Source organism: Rhodamnia argentea, chromosome 6 (genome assembly GCF_020921035.1).
Source record: "Rhodamnia argentea isolate NSW1041297 chromosome 6, ASM2092103v1, whole genome shotgun sequence".
Taxonomy (NCBI): domain Eukaryota; kingdom Viridiplantae; phylum Streptophyta; class Magnoliopsida; order Myrtales; family Myrtaceae; genus Rhodamnia; species Rhodamnia argentea.
This window is the reverse complement of record NC_063155.1, coordinates 4,595,758-4,622,057: the sequence shown is the minus strand read 5'-3', so window position 1 is coordinate 4,622,057 and position 26,300 is coordinate 4,595,758. Positions and strand designations below refer to the sequence as shown.

General features: G+C 39.8%; 2 protein-coding genes and 2 long non-coding RNA genes across 29 annotated transcripts in view; 2 read left to right on the top strand and 2 right to left on the bottom strand.

Annotated features, from left to right (window-relative positions):
• LOC115733080 (putative disease resistance RPP13-like protein 1) overlaps positions 1 to 26,300 on the bottom strand; it is a 491,263-nt gene that overhangs the window by 318,508 nt on the left and 146,455 nt on the right. For 5 of the 26 annotated variants that reach the window (XR_007198784.1, XR_007198781.1, XR_007198775.1 and 2 more), the window contains exon 4: positions 6,460 to 6,639. The exons of 6 other annotated variants lie outside the window; for them this stretch is intronic. Coding sequence is in view for 7 of the 20 variants with exons in the window: in XM_048280909.1 (XP_048136866.1) it covers positions 13,231 to 13,554 (324 nt within the window). In the remaining 13 variants the exon portion in view is untranslated. Of the gene's footprint in view, positions 1 to 6,459; positions 6,640 to 7,432; positions 7,517 to 9,408; positions 9,453 to 9,945; positions 10,031 to 13,230; positions 13,555 to 24,893; positions 25,112 to 25,202; positions 25,266 to 25,731; positions 25,754 to 25,901; positions 26,076 to 26,300 lie in introns of those variants that run through there. 15 more of the 26 variants (XM_048280912.1, XM_048280914.1, XM_048280913.1 and 12 more) reach the window with 13 other exon arrangements.
• On the top strand, positions 1,441 to 4,602 carry LOC115744885 (FCS-Like Zinc finger 8-like). Its single transcript, XM_030680295.2, has 3 exons — positions 1,441 to 2,481; positions 2,584 to 3,510; positions 4,113 to 4,602. Exons 2-3 carry the CDS (start codon positions 2,654 to 2,656, stop codon positions 4,210 to 4,212), a joined length of 957 nt encoding a protein of 318 aa, XP_030536155.1. The 5' UTR covers positions 1,441 to 2,481; positions 2,584 to 2,653; the 3' UTR covers positions 4,213 to 4,602.
• LOC125315595 lies at positions 14,146 to 20,956 on the top strand. The gene is made up of 3 exons (XR_007198802.1): positions 14,146 to 14,337; positions 19,215 to 19,217; positions 20,947 to 20,956. It is a non-coding gene; the product is annotated as an uncharacterized LOC125315595 (long non-coding RNA).
• On the bottom strand, positions 17,497 to 18,002 carry LOC125315591. Its single transcript, XR_007198796.1, has 3 exons — positions 17,883 to 18,002; positions 17,646 to 17,749; positions 17,497 to 17,512 (listed from the first exon to the last, which is right to left on the bottom strand). It is a non-coding gene; the product is annotated as an uncharacterized LOC125315591 (long non-coding RNA).

Genomic DNA, 26,300 nt, shown 5'->3' with positions numbered 1-26,300 from the left:
AGTGAATCTCTCTTGTGGAGTTAACTTGGATTCAAGTTATCTCATGTGGAGTTACCCCTTTTTTTTTAACTCCTCGTGTTGCGACGATTGAATTATACACTAATGAGTGGATTAAATAGCCGGCACCCAAAGTTGAACTTTGATTGTAATAATTTCTCTTCTCACTATTTTACTCAAAGAAATAGATTATGATTTGATACGCCCATTTATACAAGGTCGTGTTTTTCTCGGTCCTTAGAGGAATCTCTCTCTCTCTCTCTCTCCCATCTTTCTTATTGTTGGATACTTTCTTTTAACGGATGAAGGCAAATTTTTTTTTTGAATTAATGCAGTCCAATTATATTGTTTTAATGTAATCGATTGTATACTTCATTAATCAATGCATTCTGTTTTTTTTTTTAAGATTTACAATAAGTGCGGAAAGAAGGCATTCCCCCCATATCTTTTGCTTCCTCAAATCTCAATCGTTTTGTTAAAAATATTATGATGAAAGAGAGAATTGTGAAATTTTTTTGCATATTTCGACATGTCATAATGAAGATGACATCAATCTATTTATAATTTTATGAAATCACTATTGAATGCAATATGTATCAATCACTATACCCATAATTAAAGGGAGATAGACGCACAACCTTGAGGAATAAAAAAATTAAAAGAATTATCAAGTATCTTTAACATATAAAAATTATTCTAAATAAATTCTAATTATTTCTAATTCGCTAAGTCAGACTTGATTTTATGTTTAAGGATATGAGAGTAAGTATAGAGGGACGATAATAAAATTTGGAGAGTCGGCTTTATTCATGTAGAGTAAATTTGATGAAAAAGGGCTATTGTCAAACCCGTAATTTACACGCTTTGGAGCAAGAAAATATTATTATAGCGTCGTCACAAAATTATGCAAAAAATAATTTAGTGTACATTTTTTTCATAAAAAATAAATAATTTAAAAAATATTTTCTTAAAAATGATTACTTGTATTGCTTAGTAAAATAAATAAAACGAAAATATTTTCCATCGACGAGAATCTTTAGGCATATATTGCTGACAATAATTGAAGTATTTTTCAATAATTAATTATTTCAAGCCATTTGAGTAATTTTTTTTTTATAAAAAATGTTTTTTAAATTACTTATATAGGGTAAAATAAACTGAGCCTTGAAGGAAATTTGTCACGTCTACAAAAAAATAAAAAAATAAAGAGACGGGATTTTTTGTGTGCATGGCCATCGATCTATCTGCTCCCACAGAAGCTCTCGTTTACCTTTGTTTTTTTTTTTTTTTTTAACGTTTTGGTAAAGACAGCGACGTAAATGGGACTGCCATTTTTAGAGGACTACGGGCAGGGAAGGTCCATCCTAGAGAGAGAGAGAGAGAGAGGAGAGAGAGAGAGAGTGGTTTCAATCAGATGCCCACTGATTCCCATGCACGCGCAGTTTTTATAACATCCATCCACGAGCCACTCTCCATCTTCTCTCTACCTGGCTTTCTCTGCACCAAATTCCTCCCTGGAGGTTTTCCCGGGAAAACTCCAGTCGTGGGCTTGGGTTTCCGAGATGAAATAGAACAGACACTGCCCACTAGAGAGAGAGAGAGAGAGAGAGAGAGAGACAGAGAGAGAGAGAGGGGTCTTCTGCAACTGCAAGTATCCCACCAGAGAGTTAAAAAAGGGATAAAGAAAAGAAGAAGATTCTTTGTGAGTACGTGAGATAGAGAGAGAGAGAGACAGAGCGCACCTGGTTCATTAGCGATTTTAGTCTGCATTAACTCTTGATCGGAGAGTGCTTTGTCTGCATCTTAGGCTTCGAGACTTGTTCATGATGGAAACCATTTTCCTTGTTTGTATTTTGGGGGAGTGAGGGACCGAAATAGATATATTTTTCCCAAAGAGAGAGAGAGAGAGAGAGGGGGAAAACGACGAAACACATCAAAGGGGAAACAGAGAAAGGCTGAACCAAAGGAGGGGGCTAAAATACACAACTTTCTTTGGTTCTGCTGTCTGATAATTGATGATGACTCCTGCGTGTCTCTCTCTGCATGTCCGTTCTGGGAGCAGTTGGATTCTTCCTCTTTCATGAGAAATCTGAGCTAGAAACACTTGTGGGGAGGAAATAGAGCGAGAAAACCGGGGAAAAAGTTGGAGCCTTTGCGCCATCTCGAGCTTCCATTTCTCTTGGGGTATGCTCTGTTTCTGGAGATGGAGGTTGGAGAAATCTAGCAGAGTGAGAGAGACAGAGAGAGAAGAACTTCAACTTCATGGGTTCTTCCTTGCGTGATTTTCATGATTCTCCGGCGCTAAAAAAATGGCCTCTTTGACTGTACTATTGCTATCCCCTCTCGTCCTTCATTCTCTGACACTAAACTTCGAAAAGAAAAAAGCCATAAACTTTCTGCAATTTGGTGGAGCATAAAGGCGATCCTGCTTGTGCCCATTTGAATTCACGGCTGTTCTTGCCTGAGAACTAAAAATCTTTTCAGGTCTCTTTCTCTCTCTCTCTCTACCCAGACATCATTTTTCAATTCCTTCTTTTATTTATAATTATGTGAGGGTCTTTGTTTCTTGGTGTTTCTTCTTTGCAGATTGAGCTGTTGTTGAGGCCGCATACATAGAGAGAACAGTTTTTTTTTTCCCTTAGCAAGAAGCTTTTTAATGGCAGAATTTGGTTCTTTCTCCTTACCATCTCCCAAAAATAATTACAAGAAAGTCATTGGATCGTCTTTTTTCAGCTTGCCTAGACTGTTCACTAGCTTCACTGTGAAGGGATTCTCTGAAATCGACTCTGTGATTAGCCCCACTTCAATTCTTGACACCAAACCATTCTCATTCTCGACAATCAGAAACTCCTTCTGGTCTGATAACACCAGCAGTTCGTCTTCTTCACCCAGAAACACAGACACAGAGCACAAGCGCTCTCACTGGGAAAAGAAGAAGATAGAGTCAGTGGGAATTGGCTTAGGCATTGTTGATGCTCTGAAAGATGAGAGCTTTGACCCGAAGCAACCGAAACCCGAGACCCGGCCTGTCGTCTTCTTCGGATCGAAGCTCAAAATCCAAGTCCCTCCCCTGCCATTCTCTGTCCCTCCGAACCCCGAGTCCGCAAGCCCGAGGTCTCCACCCAATTTCGGGATCAAATCAAGGAATTCCCAACTAGGTTTCGCATCACCTCGCCTTTCGCGGTCCCTGGATACGACATCCCGTTCCGGGTCGTCCTCCAATTCACACGGCCTCGGAGTGCCGGCCTCGCCCCGGGTTTTGAGTGCCAGCAAGATGGAGCTTTCAGAGGACTACACTTGTGTGATCACCCACGGCCCGAACCCGAAGACAACACATATATTTGACGATTGCATTGTTGAGAGTTGCTGTGGTGATTTCGGGTTTGCCTCTGATATGAAGGAGAACGGGTTCTTGAGTGATGAACATAGTGGTTCTTTGTCACAGAGTTTTCTTAGCATCTGCTGTACATGCAAGAAGAATCTTGGGCAGGGAAGTGACATTTACATGTACAGGTTAGTTCCATCTTTCAAGTTCTGTAATTATGTTGAGGCATGATTTTGAGTGATCTTTGAGTGTGATCTATTGAAATTTGGGCACTTTTTGTACACTTTTGTGGATGAATGTGGCAACGGAGCATGGGGAACTGAGAATCCCTTTCCAAGTATGGTCACCAAGTTTACTTCATGTAGCTTCTATAACTGGAAAATCTTGTGATTCTGAAGCCTTTTTAGGAAGAAAATAACTTTTCGGGCCGCATGAATTTGAATTTACCTAGTCGTGTCTCATGCAAGAAGACGCTGAGACTTCCAACTGCAAGTTAGTACAGCGATCACTGCAGCTCTATTAGATTCACCACTCGTAGGAAGATGGACCAATTGATGCAAGTTCATGTAGTGATTTTAGCTCTCTTTTATTGTATTTATTTTTAAATCATAAGATGGTTTACTCAATACCAAGGATTTCATTTCACTTGCTCTGGTATACATTCTGGTCACATTTACCTGTATAGAGTGATTCAATAAACCATAAAAAAGGAACATCAATTTGTTTGCACCATTTATGTCTGAATCTTTTAGCTTTGGATCATACAAAGTTGCATTTTCACCATTTTCAGGGGAGAGAAAGCTTTCTGCAGTGGAGAGTGCCGGTACCAGGAGATTCTCTTGGAAGAGAGAATGGGAAGATCAGAACCAGATGAATATGGCTTTTCTTGATAACAAATAATCATCACTTTGCTTCAAGGTAGTCTTGAACGTACCAGCTTCACAAGGATGTATTCATCATTCTTACATAAATCTTTAGAGGCAGAGATGGAGACTGAACTTTCTATTGTATGAAATGGGTTGAGCTTGGGTTTCTTGATATCTTAGGCTGCTCTGCTACTGCTGCTCCTCTCAGCAATCCTTTTTGTTTTCTTTTTCTATTTCTCTCTCTCTCATAATGTTTCTTGTATAATCGATTTCAATGAAGTGGTAATTTAGGAGATTTACTAATCTGGTGCCTTGGTCCAAAAAGGTTTTCTTGTTTGCAAAGTGGTGCTCATAATGATGATAGGATGACTGAAATGATGCCCATTATCTTCCCCAAATTAATATATTGGTGCACATCATCCTGGGCAGATAAGGACAGATTACATCATTTGATGCAGATTCTTGCAATTTCTTTTTCCTTGCCTGTGAGCCTGTGTCCCTCCTGATCATACCCCACTTTGACAAGTTTTTGTCCCCTTCCATCAATTTAGCATTAGTCTAATGCAAGTTGCATGATCTTCATGATAGCTCATTGATGCAGGAATGATTGTTTATTGTATAATTGATATTATTATGTGGTTGGTATCTTGAGCGGATATTTCTTTTTGATTTCCTCAGGTACTCTGGTATTGAAATCCCCACCATTTGGTAAAATATGTTTCAGTCTCACACCAGACTCTGATGCTGTACATTCTTCGAATTATTCGTATTCTGCAACAAATTATTATTCAATTTGAAAATGCTGCTTGAATCTGACCCGGTTGATTGTCATAGTAGAATTGCCCCTTCACCCATCTTGTAAGCCCCATAAACCGGTTAAATCCAAGCAAGCGATTCTTATCCAGACTAGTTAGAACGTAGTTGATTAGATTCGAATGAATAACCTCGAATTCTTAATTTGGAAATCCCTCAACGCTCTAATAAGGTTTACCAATCACGTATAGGTCCTTTCATTCACTGGCGTCGAATCCTCTTCAGAGGCGCGAAAATAGGCTAAGGCTAGCGCCATGCGCGTGTATGAAACGAGATTGTTATGTTTTGGAAAAAGTATTGGTAGCATTAAAGAAAGTGTATGAAGGGGTGCGTAGTGAGAAGAATATATGTTCTAGTCCTCTGTATAACTTTGCTGCCTTCTCATTAGGCGACCTAGTTGGTATTTCAGCACCTTGAAGATTAGTCGCGCACTTTGGGCTTTTGCCAACTTTTACTTACCCAAAAATAATTGATAGTACTATTTTAGTACTCAACTGTTTCAAGGAAGTACAAGAAGTGAAAACATTTTGTACAGATCTAATTCTATTGTTCTTGCGATTCAAATATCGTGTCATACAACATTCTAAGCTATAAAGACTCATTCCCAAAGGATTTTGGGCAAATTGATGCATATCGTGAAATTTTACGGCGCAATGATGTAAACTAAATTTCGAGGAGCAAATCAATTAAAATTAGGGATTATCTATTTTGATTCCTCTTGTCTTTATTTCGAGATAAGCCCTTCATATCAAATAAAATTAGGGGATATTTGAGAACTCCAAAATGATTCAGTCACATAAATGAACAACATATGTTGATAAAATATAGTAAAAACCCCATATTTTTTTGCTTAATGCCCTGGCTTCTGCTCATCTCCATCATCATTAATCAATACAATTTGAATCAAGCTCTCACTCGTATCAGAGACTCTTCAACTTGATGAATGACTCATGGCATGAGATGAACGCCAAAAAAAAAAAAGTAATGTATCTATATGGGAAGGGACGATCAATTAGTCCTGAATAAAAATTATCTTTCATCATAAATAAGCAACTGCAAGAGTGATCAAACAGACAAAATGACGTACATAGCCACGCGACAGCAGTTTCTTTTTCTGCTGAATAACTCTTATGATGTTGTTAACCCACAAGTATGGAGAACCCTAATCATCGGCAGTACAACCTTTTTTTGTTAAGCATGAAAAATTTCACCTATAATTCGTCTAAACAGCGCCAAACGAGGAAACCTTAGTTGCCCCTGAAGCTATTGGCAAATGATACTGCATACTCAATGTCAAAAACTTAAAAGACGACTCCTTCCACGAGCCGGAATTAATGTTTAAATGACAAAGGAGGGCCAATGTAACTGTGAGTACATCCTGTATATCAGCAGCCATCCTCTCTTCGTCCTTTTTCGCCTTCTCTCTATAGCGAAGCCTCGTTTTCTGTTTTGTTAGGTATTGTGACCCCATTGAACCACCCTTGACTGTTGACAAGAACTAAACTTTGCCTGATTTGACGAGGACTGAAGTATCTTCTCACGATCCTGGAAATTCCCATGGAAATGTGCCACCTTGCCTTGAGAAACCACTCAGAGCTTGTCCGCGCTTCTAGATATTAGAAGCTCATCGTGACTAACCTGCAAAATCAAGGTGAAAAGAGGGCTATCATCTGTGAAAATGATCCATCCTTGGTCAAGTTGAAGCATTTTGGCACAAAAATCAATCTCACCATTAGACTTCCTCCTTGGAACAAGACCGGACCTTAACTGAGCGCCTCAACCACATCCATGCTCAAGGTCTCTGGTCATCAAAGCAAAATCATACTCATTTATCTTTAGATAAGGAAGTACCAATTTGATAATAACAATTTAGTAGTCTCTGGTCATTAAAACAGAACTTGAAGTCCACATTAATTACGTGCAAAGCCCAATACTGCCTATACGCACTTATGTCTGAAATACTTAAAATTATAGACACTGTAATACCAAAACAGCTTTCAAGCTAATATAACCGTTCCATTCCCAATATTTTACGAGTTAGAACAATTAGATTTGTTTCTGTTTCGTTATGAGTTAGATGAATGATGACAGAGACTCCCTGCAGTTCTGATCACGGATAAGTTTTACTACATATTCATTGTAAAGACCAGATTCCGGTAAGTTCAATTAGTACAAGAACAATGACAAGCTAATTGAAAAAGTAATCAAAGTCAAAGGGAGGAGACAAATGAATAAAACTTACACAGATGATTAAATGGTTCACAAACCAAAACTATGTGGGATTTCTTGAAAGTAATCTTGGCAAAGGCAGCACTGCTTTTCTGACCACCTGTTTATATGTTCAAAATACCATATTATATGTGCAATAACATTCGAGAAGCTCCGGAGAAATTACACAGGGGACCATAGTTGAGATTCCAAATTAACTGACCTCTAGTAGAGCTTCACAATGTCATACGAAAATTGGTTCAACAAAAAGTTCATGTATCCGACAGAAGCAGAGAGGGGTGTGATGTATCAAAAACATATACATTGGCTGAAGCGCAAGATTTCCAGTTACACCAAAGGAACCCAAGTGAGCTCGAAGATTTTGTTCCAGAAGTCCCTGCAAGAAGAATGCCACATATGAAGGTATTGTAAGGTAAAATGACGTAATGCATGATGCAACCATATTCCACGGCGGAGTAGTTGCAAACAGCTGATACTTTAAAGAACTAAATAGATTTTCCCCAGAGATCACTGCCAACAATGCAAACACAGAGGCAGGCGGCACATAGTTATAATCTCAACCAACAAGCATAGGTACATTGGCCAAAAATTTCTAGCAGGCAGGAAGTTACAGTTGCTAACAACCAGAGATCAAGACCCAAAACAGAAGGTGATTTATGGAATAAAAATGCGGGCATGAGCTGTTTCAGTATATTTATCGCAAGATCGACTGCTCCATACAGCGAAGGATCATCATCAGCAAAAAGAAGGTTCTCCATTCTTAAGAAAACCATAACAAAAAAAGCAGCATCCCCCTTTCTTCACAATCCTATCACAGATTCCACATAACAAATGAAAAGACTATTCTTAACTACATCATGTTCTCTAGAAGAAGAAATTTAGAACACACCAGCGCACCAAACAAAACTAGACGCATCCTTGCAAGCGATCTCGCCAGTGCAGATGACAAAAGTACCTGCAAAACAACCAAAGCGAATGAGGTAGGGCACAAGAAAAAGAAGTTGGGAAGAGAAGATACGACAAACGCTGAAAGTGAAAATGCGGAGGAATATGATCGTGGAATGCAATTATTCTTGGTGATAGTGCATTTTCGTTCACAATTTGTGGTGAATAATTGAATGTCAGTCTCCGACCTTCAGTCGGTGGTTTCTTGGAATTCTACGCGACACTTGTCCGTGGGGAAAAAGGTAAAATAAATTCGTATTAGGCATTGAAGTGAAGAAGGAAGAGAAACGAAATTGATGCATCCCAGAAGAAAAATTTACACCAACCCTAGAAAACCAACTGTACATCGAAGAATGAAAGGCGAAAGAAGGAAAGCAGTTGGAAGCATTTTTACCTGAGGAAGAAGAAGCAGTCCACGGAGAATAAGGATCGGGCGAGATCCATTTCAATTCACTGGATCCGATCGGCATCGATGTATATCTCAGGGATGTGTTGGATGAGGGGCCAATAGTGGCCAGTCAGTTTTGAGCATCCTTCTTTCAGAATCGAGCATCCACATATATGCAATGCTTGGAGGGAGGGAGGGAGGCCATCCTCTGGCAAGTTCCTCAACTTCGGGCACGACGAAATTGTTAAATGTTGGAGAGAGGAGAGATGGTTGCGAAGACCGCTTGATAGTCTTTCCACCTTCCTCATATTTCTTAGCTCAAGATAGGTAAGAGAGGAAGGGAAGAGAAGACTCCACGCATCCTCCTCGTCCTTGGAAGAAGGAAAGCACACATTGTCTCCCTCCCCTCCACCCATCCTCCTTCCAAAGACAACCATTCGAGAAAGGAGAGATGGTTGTGAAGACCGCTTGATAGTGTTTCCACTTTCCTCATATTTATCAAGGAAAGAAGGGTCAGAGAGGAAGGAAAGAGAAAACTCCAGGCATCCTCATCCTCCTCCGAAGGAAACCACACCTTCTCTCCCTCCCATCCCAAATCAATTGCTAGTCTCTTGAGGGATGTGAGGAGGGGTAAGCCCCATTCTCTCACTGGCTGTTTCAGATTCCCGCACCCTCCAATCGCAAGGGACAGCAGATTGGGAGGCAAACCTCCTAGGGGCTAGCATTTGATATTTCAGCAATTCATAATAGATAGCCACTGAAGGGATGTAAGATGATGCCACTGATTTGGTATAGACTTTATCTTGGGACTATTAACAAGTATAAGCATTGGAATTCCTCCTTGGAACAAGATCGGACCCTGAATGAGTGCCTAAACCGCATCCAAATCCTGCCTTGGGGATGGGGATAGATAGTAAAAAACGCAGTCATACTCTATATATCCTTAGACAAGAAACTAACAATTTACAAAGATAACACTTCAGTAGCCGCTGGTCATTAAAGCAGAACTGAAAGCCCACATTATAAACAAAGAAATTTGTACATTAATTATGTGCATAGCCCAATACTGCCTATAGGCACAGATATCAGAGCTTCTTGATATTATAGACACTGTAATACAAAAACACTGATCAGGCTTAGCATAACTGTTCCATTCCCATTATTTTTTTAAAGTTGGAACAATTCGATTTGTTTCTGTTCCGTTATAAGTTAGACGTATGATGACAGAGGCTCCCTGCAGGCAGCTGTGACCACTGACTGGTTCTACTGTATTTTCAAAGTAAAGACCAGATTCCTACAGGTTCAATCATTGCAAGAACAATAACAATCTAACTGAAAAAGTAGTCAAAGTCATGAAATGCAGAAAAACGAGCAACACTCACCAGATGATTGGATGGCTCGTCAAGCAAAACCATGTGAGGCTTCTTCAAAGTTATCTCGGCAAATGCAACTCTGTTTTCTGACCACCTATTTATATGGTGAAAGCACTATGTTATATGTTTCCTTCACAATCATATCACAGCATCCACATAACTAATCACTTTTTTTTTATTTAAGATTTTGGAAGAGATTATTATTATTATTATTTAGATCATATTCAGTGCACCACTGAATCAAACCAAAGGCTTCTTCTTCTTTTTTTCCTTCGTTTTGAATACATGGAGACAGAATTAGCCCTACCTCCACTGTGGTTCGTAAGTGATCCTTCCAAGAGATTTTGCCAATACAGCATTGCAAAAGTACCTGCAAAACAAACACAGCACGGATGAGCTAGGGCACAAGAAAAAGATGTTGGGAGGAGGAGAATGTACAACGAACGCTGAAAATGCAGAGGAATGTGACGAGCAAAACATTTTGGGCATCAAGCAGAGTCGAAGATATGTCATCAATATAGCAAGAGGAAATTGATGTGAAAAATCTGAAAATTGAGGGAAATCAGCTTGTATTACGCATGGAATTGGGGAAGCAGAGCCGAAATCGATGCATTAAAAACCAAAAGAACTTACCGGAACCCTAGAAAACTGTCTGTACATGGAAGAAACAATTCATTGGATCCGAACCATATCAATCGTGATGAGAGGGATGTGTTGGATGAGGGGCCAATAGTGGCCAGTGAGTTTTGAGCATCCTTCTTCCAGATTCTTCGAGCATCTTTGTATGGCCAATACTTGGAGGGAGGGAGGGAGGCCATCCTCTGGCAAGTACCTCAACTTGGGGCAATCTTCAATCGCTAAATGTGTGAGAGAGGAGAGATGGTTGCGAAGACCGCTTGATAGTCTTTCCACCTTCCTCATATTTCTTAGCTCAAGATAGGTAAGAGAGGAAGGGAAGAGAAGACTCCACGCATCCTCCTCGTCCTTGGAAGAAGGAAAGCACACATTGTCTCCCTCCCCTCCACCCTTGCTCCCTCCGTCAATCCACAGATACTGGAGGGAGGTGAGGAGGGGTAAGCCCCATTCTCTCACTGCCTCCTTCACATTCTCGCACCCTAAAATTACAAGCCACAGCAAACTGGGAGGGAAACCTCCTTTGGGGAAGCATTCGATATTTGGGCAATTGACGATGCATAGATGGTGGAGGGAGGTAAGATGATGCCACTGATTTGGTAGACACTTTATCTTCGCACAATTAATAAGTTGAAGAGCCGAGAGGGTGATGGGAAGAGGAGGGAAGTCCTCCTCTATCTCCAATGCTGGACAGTCGTGTATTTCCAACCAAGTGAGATTCTTACAACTGGCAATGTTACAGCTGGCAATAGACTTTATTTTCGCACAATTGACTAGTTGAAGAGTCGAGAGGGTGAGGGGAAGGGGAGGGAAGTCCTCCTCCATCTCCAAGTTCCGCACTTCCAAACGGGTGAGATGGGAGAGTGTGGGAAGGCGCTGTGGTAGGCTTCTCAGATTCTCGCAGCGGGAAATAACCAAATATTTCAGCGATTCTGCTGCGGTGACCTCTTCCAGCGACTCCACTCCCTCGCACTCCGTAATGTCAAGACTCTCCAAAGCAGCAAGTTGAGGCATCGGGTTATTACTGCTGGGGCCATCCGGAGGAATGGTTAGTCGCACAAGTTTTGGACACTTCTTAATTCTCAAATCTCTGACTGCGTGCATCTTGCCTGGAAGCTTTTCTAAACTCGAGCAATTATTCAATTCCATCCTTTCAAGGTTGCAGGGTAGCTCCATCTCTCCTTCTCTTGCCAAAAAAGATGTGAATCGAGGACAACTTTCGATGGTTAATTTCTCGAGACAAGTGAGATTTAGCATTTCATTTTCGTCATTCCACAAGGATGTTAGCTCGTCACTGCTTGTTATACTTAGCTCCTTTAGCTTGATCAAGCAGCTCACAAACCCATCATCGAAACATACAAGCTCGGCAAGATTTTCAATTCTGAGAATGGTCAAAGAAGTTAGGTTGACCAATCTCTTTAAGATCTCCTTGTTGCAATCTACAATGTATAACTCACGGAGAGATGGAAGACAAACTGCACTGATTGAGTCATGTAAATGCGGGCATGAATGGATTTCAAGCCTTGTGAGACAATCAAGTCGACGAGGCAATGTCTCGACCAACGAAGGACAGCCGCGAACAACAAGATGCTGAAGACGGGAGAATGGGTCTTCTTCTTCTGGGCTCCCAGCATAATGAGACCATTCCTTCCACGCCAACATCTCTTTGAACGTCAAAGTTGTTAAGGATGGGAAAGGTGTTTTACCTCCGTAAAATTCAGAGCCTATCTTCCTTATTGCATGTAGACCTTCGAGAGATAATTCCTTAAGTGAGGGTAGTTGTCCAAGGGGGGGCAGCGATGTAACATTAGGACAGCTCGCCAAGCGCAAAGAAACTAACTTGGAGTGGGATGACCCATCTAACCATGATGGGATTATTGCACCACCATAGTGCGAAATAGTGAGACTTTTGATATTAATGTGAGGTCGCAGATAGTGAAGAACCTGCGATTCGCGCCTCTCATTCCGGAGATTTCCAAAATCTTCATCCCAACGCAAAAATAAGTTGCTAAGGCCTTCCTTTCCAAACAAATTAGCATCAGCAGCATCTCTGACTTCTTCCACCTTCTGCAAGTCTGATATGAATAATTCTCCTTGAAGATGCGGCAAGTTCTGTAACTCCCTCAGCCGTGGCCCTTTCTCCGACCCTACCACAAACTTGGACAAGACAATAAGATTCTTCAAATTACTCATACCCAATGGCATCTCTTTTAGACTTGTCGTATCTCGAATATCAAGAAACCGTAAACCGACCAATTTTGTGATGCTTGGAGGCAATGTAGAAAGCTCTTCACAACCTCTTAAGATCAAAGCTTGTAATTTGCACAAGTCACCAATTGACTCGGGTAGACTTTTGATACTACTGTGCGAGAAATTTAGGTATCGAAGATGCTTTAATTCACCCACACAATTTGGTACCTCTATGATATCACAACGACATAATTTAAACACCCTCAAGTACTTCAACTTCATTAGCAAGTCATGTAGCACCTTGTTGGAGATAGAAATTGTTTCATGAGGTCCAACATTCAGTAGCATTAAACTTCTAAGTACCTTCATTCCATGATATGCTCTCATGGATTTTGATGTAACACACCTCGATGAGATGAATGATGCATAACGCACTTTCTCAATAGATGGATCATTTTCATTACGTACCACTTGAGACTCCCCCGAGCTAAAGCATGTCCCACTTGCGATTGAATTTGCTAGATCATTCAAAAGATCATGCATTGAAAACTTAGATGCGTCGACCCTTGATTGTTGAAGAAATGATCTCGATACTAACTCATCGAAGTGATCCCGTCCCAGTCTCAAGATATCCTCCTTTGCTTTTTGTCCATCTAAAAAGCCCTCTGCTATCCATAAAAGTACTAGTTCATCCCTCTCAATTTCATAATCCTTGGGATATACCGCGCAATAAGCAAAACATCTCTTCAAATAAGAAGGAAGATGGACATAGCTCAATTTCAAAACTGGGAGAACCTCATCATTTTTTCCTGTCTCCCATATTATGTTATTTAATATAGCTTCCCATTTGTCCGGATTCCTTTCATTGCATAGGGCACCGCCCAACATCTTTGCTGCCAAAGGTAAGCCTTTGCATTTTTCGGCTATTTTCTTGCCTATTGTTTCAAGATCCGGGTGCCCGTCAAAATTTGCTGCTCCCAACGCATGAAAGGCTAATAAGCTTGTACAATTATCAAGTGACAATTCCTTCAACTGATACGGCGACGATCTTGTTATGGAAACAACAGCAAGGCTGCGAGTCGTGACGATGATCTTGCTTCCCTTAGCCCCCGCTTCAAATGGTTTTAAGAGGGAAGTCCATTTTTCGTATTTCTCATTCCAGATATCATCTAAAACCACAAGAAACTTCTTTCCGGATAGATTGTCCTTCAGCTTAATTTGAAGCCCATTAAGATCTTCACCCTCATAGGACAACCCAGTGATTGACCGTAAAATAGTCTTTGTTATGTCGAGAACATCAAAAACATCCGATACACAAACCCACGCTCTCATGTCGAAATAGCCATATACTTTGCCATCATTGTACAACCGTTGAGCTAAGGCCGTCTTTCCAACCCCGCCCATCCCAACTATGGGGACTATGCTCAACATGGTATTGCCATTTTCGGATTCACCAGTCAATAGTTCTACTATCTCCGCTTCTTCCGTCTCCCTACCAAAAAACCGACTCTCCGGCAGAGAAGTGCTAGGAAGCCTTTTTTCGGTGTTGTCAGATCTGTTCACAGCATTCTCTGTCAAGTTTAGCTGAGCCTTCCTGGCGACGAGCTCTTCCAACCTGCCATTAATCTCTTGGACCCTGATTTCAGGCATGAGCAAGCGCGGGTTCGGATTCCGTCCGGAGGATTTATCTTGGCCAGACCAAGAGAACTTCCAATTCACCCTCTCTCTGCTGGATTTTGCTGCTGACTTAACCTCAGCGGCTTGGATCGCGAGCTCATCGAGCAAGTCTTCCATGTCATAGGCCAAGTCCCTAACATCATCCAGCCATAGCTTCACTGGAACTTTACCGCTCAATTGCTTGTCCTCTGCATCATCCAGCACTGCATAGATTGTGACCAGCCTCTTCTCCCACTTTTTGAGCATCCCGGTGCTGATTCCAAAGAAAGGCGGTGCTGCTTTCCTTTGTGCATCTTCCCATCCAAGAGAAGCCAATTTTTGGAACAGGACCTGCAAGACGGCACCCAAAACGGAACCCACAATGGTCTCTACAATGGCCATGGGCGAATCAAGTCACTGTAAAGAGCAACGAGTGTCAGGATGAAGCAAACTGATAATGAGCTATTGGATAGAGATGACTATGAAGTCCTAGATGACCAGATTGTTAAGACCGAGACTTTCGAGCATGCCACATCAGAGAAAGCGAAGCGAAAGTGAAGAATTGCTAGTGGGAAAGAAATTTTAATAGCTTCCAGGAAGACAGAGACTTTCCAGGACGCAAATTGGCTCCGTTGCTTCGTGTTTCACATCCCTACTTTTCCATTACTAGTAGAATTTCCAAGCGTCACGCGGTTTCTATTATTTGACAATTAGCACTGATTATTGTTCTCTTGCTTAAACTTAACAATACCATACGTTTCGTCCATCTTTTGCCATTTTTCATCGTATTGTGAAGGAGGAGCAAAAAGAAAGACTGAAAAAGAAAAACGGCAAAAAACTGATAAAGAAAAAATATGCAGGAATGAGGCGATAATTATCTTCGTGTCTCGCGGGAAGTTCCAAAAGATAAAAAGAATCCTAATGAAGATACAATCTAAAATTACTACCCTGCAAGATTTGATTTTCCCAGATTCTCCAATTTATAACATGTTATTTATGAAAGGAAACGTGCAAATATGACAATTAATACTAATGCCCTCCAAATGTTTGTCCATAATAAGTCTGATTTTTCTAATATAATTGTCATGCTACGAATAAAAATGACATTCCACCGTAATGTACCGAAAAATCCTAAAATTCCCAAATGTGGGACACCTAATTAAACTATATGTGATTCTATAAAACATGCCCCCGAATAAACAAATCTAGAATGTAAAGCGTGTCTATAACATGGCATGGATGACTCTTAGTAAATGTGCTACTTGTAAATCAAGTGCAGTGTAAACATTAAATTAAATGCGAAGACGTGATGGAAAGTGACCTTGCGATATGCAATTTCATAAACACCAATGGCAAAAATATTCAACAAATCACCACGAATTATGCAATCAAGCCATGCAACTTTAACTTCGACAGCAAGTAATTGACATCAACTTGCCCCAATTTTGTTACTAGACCCGCTGCATCAGTTTGAGGGAAAAAGAGAGCAAGTAGATAGATGTCTTTTTACCTATTCCGAATAGACTTCCTGGAGCTAACTGGGTGAACGGGATCAGATTAGCAACAACAGTCTGGCAGGCATGAGCGCTAGGTTCGGAAAGCAGGAGGTTGAGCAGGGGACGAGCGCCGGGTTCGGCGGTTCACGATGTATGCGTGCGAGTTCAGCTCCGGCAATGGGTGGTCACTGCTTGCAATGACAAGAGACTTTATCTTTTCAAATTTAAGTTTAACAAACGAAAAAAGAGCAAAAATGAAATAAAATTTAATAAAATAATGGAAAAACAATATAAAACTGATAAAATAAAAAAAGATGCATTAAAGCAGAAGTATAATTGTCCTGATACGGATATAATGTAATTCTATTATAATATGTAATCAAAAATCATAAAATAGAGGTTCAAGTTTTGGCTCCAACAAGTATTCATAGAGATGTGTCACCTCCTTAAAACAACTAGGCCAACTAAGGGCAGAGTGACATTTCAAGTGACAGTATTTGTGTACGAACGCTTACTTTGGTATCTTAATTTTTTTTCTGATACTTAAGTGCCATCTTTTTTTTGAAAAATGGTTATTATCTCAGTACCAACTCAGGTGAGCTTCGCCAGAAATCATACATGGTAAGTCTTTAGTAATTACCTCATCCTATGTGGCTCACTAGAGATCCTAGTCAACTTCCAAACCATAAACGTCGTTTAGCCAATTTCGGGAGTGACTTTTAGTGCTCTAAGTTGTAAATTATGATCATTGAGTGCCAAATTTTTTTAGAAAGTGATCACGTAAGTGCCATTTGTTACAAAATGTGATCACCTAAGTGTTATAAATTGAAGACATCTAGGCCAAGTCGACTGAGCGACGTCGTTCTCTTTGCACACATAGAACTGAATTTTTTATTTAAAAAAGCCATGTCATAAATTATTTGAATTAAAAATGCCATGTTGATAAATTATTTTAAATAAAAATGCCACGTATTTATTTTAGCCGAAATCTCTCATCGTGATCGTTTTTTCTCCGATTTAGCACTTAAGTGAGCTGACAAAAAATTTTGGCACCAAAGTGAGCGCCGTGCACAAATCTTATCACTTGAGGTGTCCTTCCATCCCAAATTAGGATCAACAAACCACCATGAATTATGCAACCAAGCCCCAACTTTAATCTGGACAACAAGTTTTCGACATCCACTTCTCCAAAAATTTTGTTATTAAACTTGCTGCATCAGTTTGAGGGAAAAGAGAGAGCAAGTAGATAGATACCTCTTACTATTTAATGTAGACTTCCTGGAATGGACCGGTGAATGGGATTAGATCAATGAGGACAATCTAGCAAGTAATAGCGCTATGTTCGAACGAGCAGGAAAAGATCACTGTTGAGTAGGGGAATGAGAATGAGTTATGGTGAGCTATGAGTGATAGATGACCACCATATGCTTTAGATGGCGAAGTTCTAGCTGTATCAGCTTGAGGGAAAAAGAGAGCAAGTAGATATATGTCCCTTACCTTTTCCGAGTAATCTTCCTGGAGAGAACCGGTGAACGGAATTAGATCAATGACGACAATCTAACAAGCACAAATGCTATATTCGGATGAGCAGGAAGAGAACACTGTTGAGCAGGGGAACAAGAATGAGTTATGGTGAGCTATGAGTGATAAATGACCAGCATATGCTTTAGGCAGCGAAGTTCTGGCAGTATCAGCTTGAGGGAAAAAGAGAGCAAGTAGATAGATGTCTCTTACCTTTCTTGAGTAAACTTCCTGAAGCGGATTGATGAACGGGATTAGATCAACGACGACAATCTAGCAAGCACGAGTGCTATGTTCGGACGAGTAGGAAGAGAACACTATTAAACAGGGAAACGAGAATGAGTTATGGTGGGCTATGAGTGACAAATGACCACCACATGCTTTAGGCAGCGAAGTTCTGGCTGCATTAGCTTGAAGGAAAAAGAAAGCAAGCAGATAGATCTCTCTTACCTTCTTTGAGTAGACTTCCTCGAGCAGATCGGCGAAGGGGATTAGATCAACGATAGCAATCCAGCAAGCACGAGGGTTAGGAAAGACCAAGACTTCACCGGAACTCATCAACCTTATTGCTTAGAAAAAAAAAGCGATAATGGGAAAGAAACTTTAATAAGTTCCACGAAGACCAAGACTTTGCAGGACCCAAATTGGCTTCTTGACGTTTCACATCCCTGAATGTCTCTTTTCCCATTACTAGTAGAATTTCGACACGTTACGCGTCTGGCTAAAAGTTAACAATACTAGGGGACAAGAAGACTACATAGTCCAGGAAGATCAAGACTTTCATGGACGCACACCAGAGATTAGGAAAACAACTAATAAAATACTTTTTGTCCACAAGTGCTTGTTTCATAATATTTAGAGAATATCCCCGTAGATTTTTCTGGATATCATGTACTTTTTTTGTCTGGAAAGTGAAGGAGAGGTAGAGAATTTCCACGCGTTTTATGTGAAGCAAAAGTGGAACAAACTTCAATAGCGTCCAGGAAGACCAAGACTTTGCAAAAAAGTGACAATGGGAGAGAAACTTTAATCAATGCCAGGAAGACCAAGACTCGGCAGCAAAAAGGACAGAAAAGAAAGAAGAAAATAAAGAAAGAAAGTGATAATGGGAGAGAAACTTTAATCAATTTCAGGAAGACTAAGACTTTGCAGGATGCAAATTGGCTTTGTCCCTTCACTTTTCGCATCGCTGGTCCATCCCCATGTGAACGTCTCCTTTCCCATTGCTAGTAGAATTTCCACGCATTGCATGTAAAATTAGCAAAATTATAATTTTTGTCCAACTCTTTTCGTGTTTAACCATATTGGGGTTTTTCAATCCTTAAGTGGAGAAAAATATCAATATGGTCAAATTTTTTTTTTCATATTTTATCAATTGAGCCCATTCGATCAATTTTAGGTGAAAATTGCTAAGGTGGATGCTAGATAGTGCCATATAGGATGGCTAACATTGGTGTAGACAATTTTTTATAAGTTTATAAAAAAATTTGATTTTTTTTTATAACTAATGAAATAAAATATTAATCATCTTTGATCTTGTAATTATATTATTTACTGAATTTGGATAAATGTGCTCCGCTCGGAACATTCATCGCAATTGCTCATACCATATAAGGAGAATAAAGAAAAGTAAGAAAAAATAGACAAATAAAAATTTGATGGGTATAAACTGAAAGTCTTTAGATTAAAAATTTGATGGGTATAAACTGAAAGCCCTCGCTGGCAGGCCCTTGATGTGGCTGGTGAGGACCATGAGCCCTCGCCCAGATCTAGCCAGGTGAGGCCGTCGCGGCCCTCGCCTAGCCATGGCCCTCGCTGGGGTTGGGTGAGGGTCGCAATGCCCTCACCTGTTACCTGCCCTCAATAAAAAAAAAGAGTACGAAAAAGAAAAAAGGAGAAAAAACAAAAAATATAAAAAAAATATCTATGTTAGCACTAGCCATGTCATGTAGGATAATCGACGTTAACATTAGCAATTTCCGATCAAAATTGGTCGCATGGAGTCAATTGGCATAAATGCCAAAAGTTTACAACCGAATTGGCACCAATAAAGATTTAAGAATGAATTGGTACTAATGGAATAAATTGAGGAATTTTTGACACTTTTTCCACAACATTTGGTGGCTAGCCATTGGCCACTACTATATTTTCTATTTTGATATTTTAAAAGTAACCCAAAAATTAATTGAGAAATATTAATGAAAAATTCTTATCCAATTAGACACGAAGCAAATACAAGTACATCTTCAAATTATAAAATAAATAATAAAACTTTTCTAGATGCACATCAGAGATTAAAGAAATAAATAATAAAAATTTTTGTCCACAAGTGCTTGTTTCATAATATTTAGAGAATATCCCCATAGACTTTACTGGATATCATGTGCTCTTTTGTCCGGAAAGTGAAGGAAAGGTGGAGAATTTCCACGCGTTACATGTAAAGCAAAAGTGGAACAAACTTTAATAGTGTCCAGGAAGACCAAGACTTTGCCAAGAAAGTGATAATGGGAGAGAAACTTTAATTAATTCCAGGAAGACTAAGACTTCGCAGCAAAAAAAAAAAAAGAAAGTGATAATAGGAGAGAAACTATAATCAATTTCAGAAACACTAAAAGCACACGTGATAATTGTTTTATTTTTCTGTTTCTATTCTAAATCTATTTCTGGAATAGGTTTGAAACAAAAATTCGTTTGATAATACAATTCTATTTTTCTCTTTTTGGAATAATTTTTTTTTCGGAAATAGATTTAAAACAAAAATGAGAAGCTAAAAATTATAACTTCTTTGTTTCAGAAATAGAAATGAGAAACAACGTGCCAAAACCATTCATTTTTTTCTCAAGTTCTCGTTGCACTCTCTCTGTTGTCTATCCTTTATCAATCGCCGCCCACCGCCGACCTTTGTCAACCGCTCTCTCCTACTGCTAGCCGCAGCAACCATCGCTAGCCGCCACTAACCACTAACCCCACCGTTGTCAACTATTGCCTGCCACAGCCCACCGCCGACGTCTATCGCCCCTTGTTGACATCCATTGCCCCCCGCTGCCCACTCCTCCCCTCAGCCAACTATTGCCCTCCACCACCCACCACCGTGACCATTGCTTGCCTCCGCCAACCATTGCTCGTTGCCACCCGGCTCCCGCCATCGGCCCCCATCGCCCCTCGTTGTCGCCATCAACCTTTCGCTCCGCTAACCATTGCCGATCACCGCCTACCGCCACCCTCCACCAATTGCCGGAACTACCGCCACCTATCACCACCCATCGCCAACCCGTACTGCCCACCACCAACCTTTGCTAGCTACCGCAACCACTACTAGCCGCCGACCTCCACCGGTCACTGTCGCTCACCACCGCTGAAGCCAAAGTAAAAAATAATTAATATTTTTTTTATTTTTAAATAGTAAATAAGATTTTCTAATAATAAAAATTATTTTTTTAAAGAAATTTAAGAAAAAATAAAAATAAAGTATAAATTTTTTGTAGAAGATTTTGTGTTAATAATATTCCATAAGTAGAAATTTTTACATGTTATCAAACGAACTTCTATTTCAGGAACAGAAATTTTATGTCATTATCAAACCCCCTTTTTTTTTTCGTCAAAAACTCATCCGTAAACTACAAATAGAAAAACCTTTTTTAGCCAGAAATTGATTTTAGAAATAAAATAGTTATCATACGCGCTTTAAGACTTTGCGGACACAAATTGGCTTTGTCCCTTCACTTTTCACGTCCCTGGTCCATTCCCATGGGAATGTCTCTTTCCTCATTGCTGGTAGAATTTCCACACATTACATGTAAAACTAGCAAAACTATAATTTTTGTCAACTCTTTTCGTGTTTAATCATATTGGGGTTTTTCATTCATTAAGTGGAGAAAATTATCCAAAAAGTCATAACCTTTTCCTGTTTTACCAATCAAGCTTATTCGATCGATTTTAGCTAGAAATCGTTGAGGTGGACGCTAGATAGTGCCACATAGGATGGCCATATTTGGAATATATAATTTATTATAAGTTTTTTAAAAATTTATTTTTTTTATAATTAATAAAATAGTATATTAATCATTTTTGATCTTGTACTTATATTATTTACTGAATTTGGATAAATGTGTTCCCCTCATAACATTCTTCCTAATTGCTCATACCATATAAGAATAATAAAGAGAAGTAAGGAAAAAATACACAAATAAAATTTTGATGGGTATAAATTGAAAGCCATCGCTAAGCAAGGGCTCGTGGGCCCTTGATGTGGCTGATGAGGACCGCAAGCCCTCGCCCAGCCTCGGCTCACCAGATGCCCTTGCATGTTGCTGGCCCTTAATAAAAGAAATTTACAAAAAGAAAAAGAGAAAAAGAAGTAAAAACAAAAAAATCGTTAAAAATGTTTATAAATATTAGAGGTTTATGACTGAATTGGCATCGGTCATGTCACGTAGGGCAATCGGCTTTAACATCAACAAATTTTTTATCAAAATTGGCTTGATGGACTCAATTGACACAAAAGCAAAAGTTTAGGACCGAATTGACACCAATAAAAATTTAGTACTGAATTGGCATCAATGCAATAGGTTTATGACTTTTTGACACTTTTCTCGCAATATTTGATAGCTAGCCGTTGGTTTAAGAATAACCCAAAAACTAATTGAGAAATATTAATGAAAAATTCTTATTCAATTCGACACAAAGTAAATATAAGTACATCTCAAAATTTGAAAAGCGTAAAAAAAATGCGTACAAGTGTCCCAATAATGATAAAAAGTACGTTACATTCAAGAGAATGCCCAATTATTTTGGTGTTTTTGAAATTGTGCCCCTCTCATAATTCCGATGATAAGTTGTCTTTGGCCTCTCATAATTTCGAATCTTGGCGGTTCAGATTTTTCATAAATAAGTTGCACCTATTTTCTTCTATAATCTATTGGCTAATATTGACTGTCGACTCCGATGTTACCGTAAACGCCAGGTCAGTAAGTCGCAAGTCATGTGGAAAGAATCGCAAAATGCAAACCTCTGCTCTTCCACCCCTCCATAATATCCACGTTGTCTTCACCAACTCTTCAAATGTATTCGGAGTGAATTATTGTCGAGTACGTTTCCACCTTATTGATATATGAAGACGAGGAGTTGGTAGAAGTTGGTGAGAGCATTTTTCGTTTTACGAAGCAAAAGCCAAACAAATGATTGGACAGTGCTTGATGAAAAGGGTGCATTCTCCGTCTGTGAAGCAAAGTTCGTTTATTGAATCAGTTGGCATATACATGAAATATATTTGAGGAATTTCGTCTTCATGGCAACTACAGCTTTACTTAAGAAGGTGTCACCTTCTTTGTTTGCTAATTCAACACACATCATGTATAGAAATGGAACACACGGTTGCTTATAAGATAGTTGCTGGATGACAAAGCGCTCATTGTATTGTTGAAAACCTGCTGTCGACACGTGATTTTCACCTAAAGCGCGACACATGCATCCCATGACAAAGCCATGGATCGAATTTGTCAATAACACTACAAATGGACCCGTGGCAAAGGATATCGATTTTGGATCCTCATTTGCATCTTCCACGAGTAGAAAATTGAAAACATTTTTGCTTGAGAAATGTGTGTCCGCATCAAACGTCAACTTAGGCGAAATCATTATTTCTCGAGCCGGCCTCGTTCGTTCATGGCATCTCCAGATTTCAAGAGATGTTCTTGGACAAGTTTGAAAAGTCTCGTGCTTCAGCTCTTCAAAAAGGGCACATTTACGAGCAGCAAGACCCACTTCATTTCAAGCACATTCAAGCACCAGACACATTCTCTCGCAAAAATTTGTGTTTATTAGAAACAGAGTTGTCGTCCCGGCCAGAACCTAAATTTCCTGGGTAGTATTATTGGTATTCTCGAATAGTTTTTCACTGTAGCTTATTTGTTCTCGGTCCGATAGTGCGTATTGATTGGTTCACTATTCACTTGGTGTTCACAGCCATCTCTCTCCCCTCAACTTCTTGCAATCTATAAAATATAACTGTTTGAGAGAGGAGAGAGAGGTGGCTGCGAAGACCATTTGATAGTCTTTCCATGTTCCTCTTCTCTCTCTTCCATACATAGGTTAGCGAGGAAGGAAAGACAAATTCCGAATGATTAATGTAACAAAGACCATATATCTGTTCTCCTGAGCCGATATCATTGCCATAATTATTCCAGTCATACCCTAGTATTGTTTTTTCTTCTCCCGTTTAGTGCGGGATGAGGAACTTAGGCAATGGAACAAAGACCGGCTACGCGCAACACACGGGTCAATGTTACGACAATTTCCAAGGGCTTGAAACCGTAAAATTTTCCAAGTCAATTCACGAGACTTCATTCACTCCCTAAGTTTCCGTTCGCAAGAAAGAAAGATTCAAAAAGACTTGGTGAGTAGGGAAAAGAACTTTCGATTATCGTATCGACGAATGGGAGGGGCATCCTCTACTCGCGGTCAAAATCCAAAGTAAACCAATATAAATTAAGAGCCACGTTTGATTAAAAGGAACACACACCTTGTGATATATCAGCATGATGTTACACTTCCGATCAGTAGCGTTATCTTTCTGTATGATCTTTTATGGACGGGCAAAACGAGGCCGATCAATTGCGCTCGTGATGCCATGTTACCATGTGGGGGTACGGCATATGCATTGGAAAGAAGGGATGTTTGTAGCTTTAAGGGGTACGGCATATGCATTGGAAAGAAGGGATGTTTGTAGCTTTAAGGAGACCATGAGACGCTAAAACATTTGTAGTTCCGAGGGTTAACCCGAAACCTCTCGCATTCCGAGAATTGAAATCGGGACCTCTCGTACCCTAAGCGAGAATCATACCACTAGACCAAATGCCCTCGCTTTGTGATCATGCGATACACCAATTTTAAAAATATCTTCTATGATCAAAACAGGCGCTTTATTTTTTTAATAAAGCCACCTCTATTGGGAAATGGGAAAGTTATTCACATGTTAGCTGCACGTTGTGGCTGATATTCAATAAAGGTGAGGTCACGAGATCGAAACCATTTGTAATGAAGTGTGTGTCTCGTTTCGTGTGATTGGCTCTGGACTGACTTTTGACACTTTGATGGGGCCAATAGTGACAGGGCTCGCCTACTTTCAAAGAATGGGTCAAGTGTGTTGCGGAGTGACGACCTTCTCAGAATCAATCTCATAGCAAACCTTCTCAGAATTAAAGTATCTCATAGCAAACGCAGAATCCTGAAAATAACATCCAAAGACTTCCAGTTTATACAGATTGTTGTACTTAAAGAGTTGAAGGTGCCAAACAACGAAAATGGGGAAAATGTTTCTGTACAGTTGACTTCACAATCGATGGAAACAACGTAAGACATCCTTCCACGAGCCCTAATCAAGTTTAAATGATAAACAAGGGCCGATGTAACTGTAAGTACGTCCTGTATATTATCAGCAGCCATCCTCTCTCTCCGTTTTCACTTTCTCTCTATAGCTAAGACTTGATTTCTGTTTTCTAAGGTAATGTGACCCCGGTGAACCACTCTCTGCTGATGACAAGAACTGAACTATTCTGATTCTACGAGGACTGAAGTATCTTCTTATACATCCTGGACATCCCATGGAAAGGCGCCGCTTTGCCTTGAGGAACCAGGAGCTCGTCCACACTTACAGATATTAGATGCTCATCGTGACTGACCTGCAAATCAAGGTGAAGAGAGGACTATTAGCTGTGAAGACGATCCATCATTCGTCAACTTGAAGAATTTTGGCAAGAAAACCGATCTCACCATCAGAATTCCTCCTTGGAACAAGACCAAACCTTGAATGAGCGCCTCAACCGCATCCAAATCCTCAAGTTGGCGATAGTGAAAAATTTAGTCTCATACTCTTAACTATCCTTAGACAAGAAACTGACAATTTACAAATATAACACTTTAGGAGTCACTGGTCATTAAAGCTTACAAACAAAGAAATTCCCACATTAAATTATGTGCAAAGCCCAATACTGCCTAAAGGCACATATATCTGAACTACATGGTATTACAGATTACTGTGATACAAAAACACTGACTAGGCTAGCATAAATGTTCTATTCCCAATATTTTGCCAGTTGGAACAATTACATTGGTTTCTGTTCCATTATAAGCTAGATGAAAGATGGCAGAGGCTCCCTGTAGTTGTGATCACTGATTGGTTCTACTGTATTTTCAATGTAAAAAACCAGATTCTGATAAGTTTAAGTAGTGCAAGAACAATAACAAGCTAACTGAAAAAGTAATCAAAGCTGCAAAATGAAGAAAAATGAGCAAAACTTACTAGATGATTGGATGGCTCGTTTGATATAGCCATTAAGAAAGACACTTTTCACATCCAATTGGTACGAGGTGAAATCATAAGGACAAGCATAATCACGTAGGAGTCGGATAGCTTCTAGTCTAGCTACAGGAGCATCAGTGAACCACAATTCAGACCACTAATTAACTAACCTCTAATACAGCTTCACAATGTCATAAGGAAATTGCTTCACCAAAGTTTTACATATGCAGCAGTAGCAGAGAGGGAGCAGATGTACCAGACAAGATACACATTGGTCAAAGCGCAAGATTTCCAGTTACACCAAAGGAACCCAAGTGAGCTCGAAGCTTTTGTTCCGGAACTCCCTGCAGGAAGAATGCCACATAAGAAGGTATTTCCAGAAAAAATGACGGAGGATGACAAAATAATATTCCGCGGTGGAGTAAATGCAAACAATTGATACTTTAAAGAACTGAATAGATTTGACTCAGAGATCACTGCTGACAATGTAAATGCAGAGGCAGGCAGCATATTGTTACAAATCACAATCTCAACCAAACAAGTGAAAATATATTGGCAAAAATTTTCTG

What these genes read in the sequence shown, in the direction of transcription:
- LOC115744885 (XM_030680295.2), top strand. Translation starts at nt 2,654, where the DNA reads ATGGCAGAATTTGGTTCTTTCTCCTTACCATCTCCCAAAAATAATTAC. An exon ending in AGTGACATTTACATGTACAG is followed by an intron (nt 3,511 to 4,112) that starts GTTAGTTCCATC and finishes CACCATTTTCAG; the next exon opens with GGGAGAGAAAGCTTTCTGCA.